The sequence below is a fragment of the Rhagoletis pomonella genome, unplaced genomic scaffold (assembly GCF_013731165.1).
Source record: "Rhagoletis pomonella isolate Grant_MI unplaced genomic scaffold, Rhpom_1.0 Rhpom_scaffold_03852, whole genome shotgun sequence".
Classification (NCBI taxonomy): Eukaryota; Metazoa; Arthropoda; class Insecta; order Diptera; family Tephritidae; genus Rhagoletis; species Rhagoletis pomonella.
This window is the reverse complement of record NW_023462403.1, coordinates 1-4,979: the sequence shown is the minus strand read 5'-3', so window position 1 is coordinate 4,979 and position 4,979 is coordinate 1. Positions and strand designations below refer to the sequence as shown.

At 37.6% G+C, this 4,979-nt stretch overlaps 1 protein-coding gene across 1 annotated transcript; it reads right to left on the bottom strand.

Annotated features, from left to right (window-relative positions):
• Positions 1-368: 368 nt before the first annotated feature.
• Positions 369-4,974, bottom strand: LOC118754412 (putative apoptosis-inducing factor 1, mitochondrial; the record flags this gene model as incomplete). Its single annotated transcript, XM_036489286.1, is given in 12 exon segments — positions 369-1,314; positions 2,372-2,483; positions 2,544-2,669; positions 2,748-3,145; positions 3,214-3,389; positions 3,798-3,931; positions 3,997-4,109; positions 4,169-4,250; positions 4,317-4,478; positions 4,480-4,560; positions 4,659-4,715; positions 4,717-4,974. Coding segments are annotated over 12 exon segments (2,106 nt in total), but the record flags the coding sequence as incomplete, so codon positions are not given.
• Between the last annotated feature and the right edge of the window lie 5 nt (positions 4,975-4,979).

The following is a 4,979-nucleotide window of genomic DNA, read 5'->3' as shown; positions in this document are numbered from 1 at the left end:
GAGATAGACGCAGCTCATGCCCCACGACATTTTTCCGTGCTCAAGTTTTTGGGCATCAAACTATGATGGCGGCTTTATTTTGTGTCTTAGCGTGAGTTACAATACGGCCTCTTAGCAAATGCTGACTTAGCTATTGGCCTTTAAGTCGCCAGATCATAAAGCCCACCACGACGATCTAGCTAGCTTGGGGCATGTTTCCTGAGGGGCTAGTTGTGTTCGCCAAAAGACTGCAATGCAGGTATCGGTTCGATAATTGGAGCTGGGCAATGCATTGGACATTTATGTCCACCAAGTGTATTCTCAACTACTATTTAAGGTCATTTACTCAGGATCTTTTTGACCTGTCGATTTTCAGTACAAAAATAGAGTTAATTGGCGGACAAGAATTTACTGGCACAGTAAAAATAGTCCTTAACAATTTATTAATTAAAATTTCTTATTTTACTGTGTATCGTTTATTTTTTTTTCAAGCGCTCAACAAATTCCCGTTAATATCTTAAGGATTAAATAATAGCGATCTTATATATTTAAAAATGGATAATATGTAAGTATTTATTTGGTTTTAGTTAAGACTTCGTGAAAGCATTCTTCAATTAACATGCTACCGCTTTGTTAAAATAAAGCTTAAATGCTAGACAATTTGTGAAATTATACCGATTCTGCATTAGAATTTCTTCCTCCTCTTCTCAGTGGCAGTGGCACCCAACCAGAGCATAATAATCAATTTCAATTGCAACAGACGTAAATTATTTTCAGCTCTATAGTGGATGCCAGGGACTTGAGTGTTGGCGCGTGTTCTAATCCAAATGCAAATTTACACGTGTAATTCAACTAACGGTAACAAACATTTTTACCTAACCAAATTACTATTAAACATTACAGATTTGTATCTACGCTTTTTTCGGAACTACGCATGGATTTCGAAGAGTTTCGCAACTTCATTTAAATCGTCATATTTCTTATTCTGATTGATAATTGTCCGCGCCAAACCAATACGATTGAAGAGGTTCCACAATAAAATACCCACTATCTTTTCATCTTTCATATAGAAAATAACCCCACGCCCATAATCTTCAGCATCTTTCGGATCACACTTAACGTCCGGTGCTTCCGTGTTCACTGTTACTGTACCCCCACTGCCGCCACTCTCGCCTGCTGTTTGGGCTAAATTATCAGTGCGACCTTCTGGATTTGGTGTTGGTAGTGCAAAAACACCAACAGTGGGCAAGGAAGCATCAACAAGGCCGATGCCTTCGTAACCGACTTCTGGACCCAAGTCAGACCAAAACATACTCTGATGCGCATAGGCCTTTTCTGTAAGGGATAAAAATATTGATTAATAGACAAATACAAATTAAAGATACATATCGTCGTTTAAAGTACAACACCGCTTATCAACAAAATGCAAAACCGCGTATGTGAGGTGCATAAATTATTTTCTAGAGAGTAAAAGCACTCATTTCAAAATGATTCTCTTTTTTATAAAGCAATCGCATTTCTAGCTAGTATATCTCAGGACGAATGGATAAGGATTCAGCCAAGAGCTTGTGTGAGCAAATCTAATATACGCGGTTTTGTAGTTTATACGTCGCCATGTACAAAAATTATAAACAAATGTGGGACCATTGTTGAATTTGTGAGTTTCAGGACACCAGGCAATGTCAAACCTGTGAGTGTACTTCTGCAATTTGAAAGCTTCTCATAATAACTATTTGGCGAACGGACACGGTATGAAAATGCAGCCTCCCCTCATCTGTGTGATTAAATCAAACACAAATGGAAGAACTTTGCACAACCACTTAGCAAAAATTCAAGCATCAAATATTTAAGTATTATGACAATGCCATTACTATTGTGTCTTTCTGACTACATATAGGCAGTTCTGAGTTCTGCAAAAGATTTTGTTTCCGGTAAAGGTTTTGTTCTGCTACGTTCTGATCATGAACCAATTATACAGATCTGGCCGGTTAGCAGCCATTTGCAATAGAATTAAAGACAAAAGTATGTGACGTTCGCAATTTTGATGCTTATTGTTTCTGTTTTGTGGTTTACATTTATTTCTTTATGTGCATTTTTAGGGTGGTTAATTTCAGTGATTTTGAAGCGATTTTCAATTAATTATTTATTCAAATTTAATTAAAATGAAGTGCGCGATATTCGGATGCAAAAACATGTACGTTTTATTTTTTCTTTATGATTTGTCTTCGTATTCTTTCGTTTAATTTTGGTTCATTTCAGAGAGATTAACATGGCGCTGAAATTACAAACATCAGCCAGAAAATAACTTTTTTCTTTCGATTCATCTTGTCAGATCTTGTGCAAGTGGATCATGCGTTCTGAAATCAATATTAATGTCATATAAATTACTCACTTTTTCCAACCATGTTTTCACCCGCTAATCTGCCCGATACCACAGAATGATCGTGATGTTCGACGCGTCGTCGTCCAAGTAACGGATCGTAAAAGCAGGACACATCACCAGCCTTTAAGATATAACAATAAAATCACATCTCATTATAAAAACATCATAGTCACGGTCTTACCACAAACAAATTTCGCCTAGCCTCTAATTCAGCATTAACTACAAAACCGCCAAAACTCTTATCGATCTCTAAGCCGGAAGTTGTCGCCAAAGTTGTATTTGGTTCGCAACCCACGCACACAACAACCTAAGAGAAAAGAAAAACCAAAACATTTTATTTGTGAATATTTTCAATTCATTCAAACAACTGATTGCTAACACTCACGACATCAGTTAAAAGACTCTTTCCATTACTGAGCGCCAACTTGAGAACTGTTTCATCGCGTTGCACTTCTTTGACAACAGTATCTGGCATAACGCATACCCCCATTGACTCCACCTTTGCAGTGGTCCATTTACTTAGGTAATCGGGTAACACTTTTGACATATTTCCAGCTTCTCCAAATATTTGATATATTTTCACTTTTTTATCTTTGGCATAATTCGCCAATGAGCAGGCCAACTCGCTGCCTGTGAAGCCATTCCCCACAATTGTAATGGATTTCTTTTCATCGGCATAACGTTTCAAACGGTCAAAATCATCGGGAGTACGATACATCATAACCTTCTCTCTTACACTGGGTGATGCGTGTTCAAAGACATCGAGATTTTTCGGTTTACAGCCTGCAAATATTAATATAATTATATTTATGTGAATGTGAGTGTATGTACGTTGATTTCGCATTACATACCTGTCGCTATCAAACATTCGTCATAGCTGATTTCATAACCATCGGATAGTGTTGCTATATGTTTGACGGGATCAATTTTTCTGACAGTGAAACCTTGCGCCACAGCAATGCCTCCATTTACAGTTTCCATTAGCTTTGTGGGGTCAACGAAAAATTCTTCGGGTTCGAAGAAGAGGCTAGAAGCATATAAAATAACATTTTCATGACGTGAAATAAATGGTTAAATTATAGATTGCAACGCAACCTCAGTGAAAACTAGCTGAAGAAACGGTTGAAAAAATAATCTTAATCAAAATTTTCCCAGTCCCCACAAAAATGCAGTTACCAATATAGCAAATCAGTTGCCGGCTTTCAGCTGGTAGTTGCCATCAGTAATACCATTTCACTGGCAACCCAACTGAAGTAAGGTTGCTATCCCCAATCGAAGCAAAAATTTCGATTATCTTAAATGTATTGTTATAAAAATTTCAGTTTCCGATTGTCATGTCTCCAGAAAGTCTTTTATGTACATATAGTATATAGTATTTTCTAGTTACGTAGGGTCGACTATCGCGTGAAAGCCCCTACTGTCTTGCAATAATTACCTTCTCTCAGCGCCGGTCCACTGTTTGAAACGATAGTCTTTTGTAATTTCACCTTTTTCTGCCGAATACCAAAGTTCTTTCGAAAGTGGTGGACGCATATAAGGCTTATTCATTTCATTTGTGATCATTAGTACCTGAAAAGTAAAGGGTTTAAATATATTTTTAATACTAATCAAATAGTAAATAAACTACAACACACCTTTGCGGGCGGATCATTGGACTTTATCGCACGGAATGCTGAGAAAGATGCAGTTCCACCACCGATTAACAAATATGGTACATGTTTTGGCAAGTCAGCTGAACTCGCAGGAACTAGAAACATTAAAATAAAAGATGATATATGGTAAACACTAAATGAGCACCAACTTTACCCGTTGTTAAACTCTTGGAAACTGGCCCACATTCTGTGCTCTCGCTACTCTTACGAGTTCGTCTCGTCAATAACCATAGAAGCTATTTAAATATAAAATTATTTAATGTTAATGATATGTCTTCCACATGCGATTTTTTTTTTCATACCAGACCACCGAGTCCTAGGGCGGTTAGCATAGCTAGCAGCATTTTGGTTTTTCCGGTTGCTTCTTCATCATTACCCAGGTCTGAACCACGCGCACCACCACGACCACCTGCGCCATCGCCGCCACCTTCAGCACCATCGCCGCCACCGTCACATGGTTTTTTTATCACAAGTTCCTTTTTTTCTTTTACTTACATCGCAGTCTCTCGCTTGAAGTAATTCTGTATTTTTTGGACAGATTTTTGTCTGTAGTAAGTAAAATAAATAAAACAATGAAATAAAAGAAAATACAATTAACAATTTCAATTCGCTGGAAAAGAAATATTTTGAAATATTAATTTGACCGTTTTATCCGGTTTCACTGGTTTAGGTGGACAAGAATCATTTGCAGTTTTTTTCATTTTGAGGTTTGCAGAAAGTGGATGAGGGTGTGGATGATAAGGATTGCGATGATTGTCGCTTGGCGGAGGAACCGAAAGATGGAGATGAGCACGTTGTGCTTTCGCTTTGATCATTGCATGCAGATGAATGTTTCTTTAATGGTTCTTCACATGCTTGATTATTGGGAAATTTGTTATGCTGCAATTTAGTGCGTGCTTCTAGTGTACGCTTTTTTACCATTTGATATAAGTTGTTGTGGGCACCGCGTGACGGTGTTATGGCTG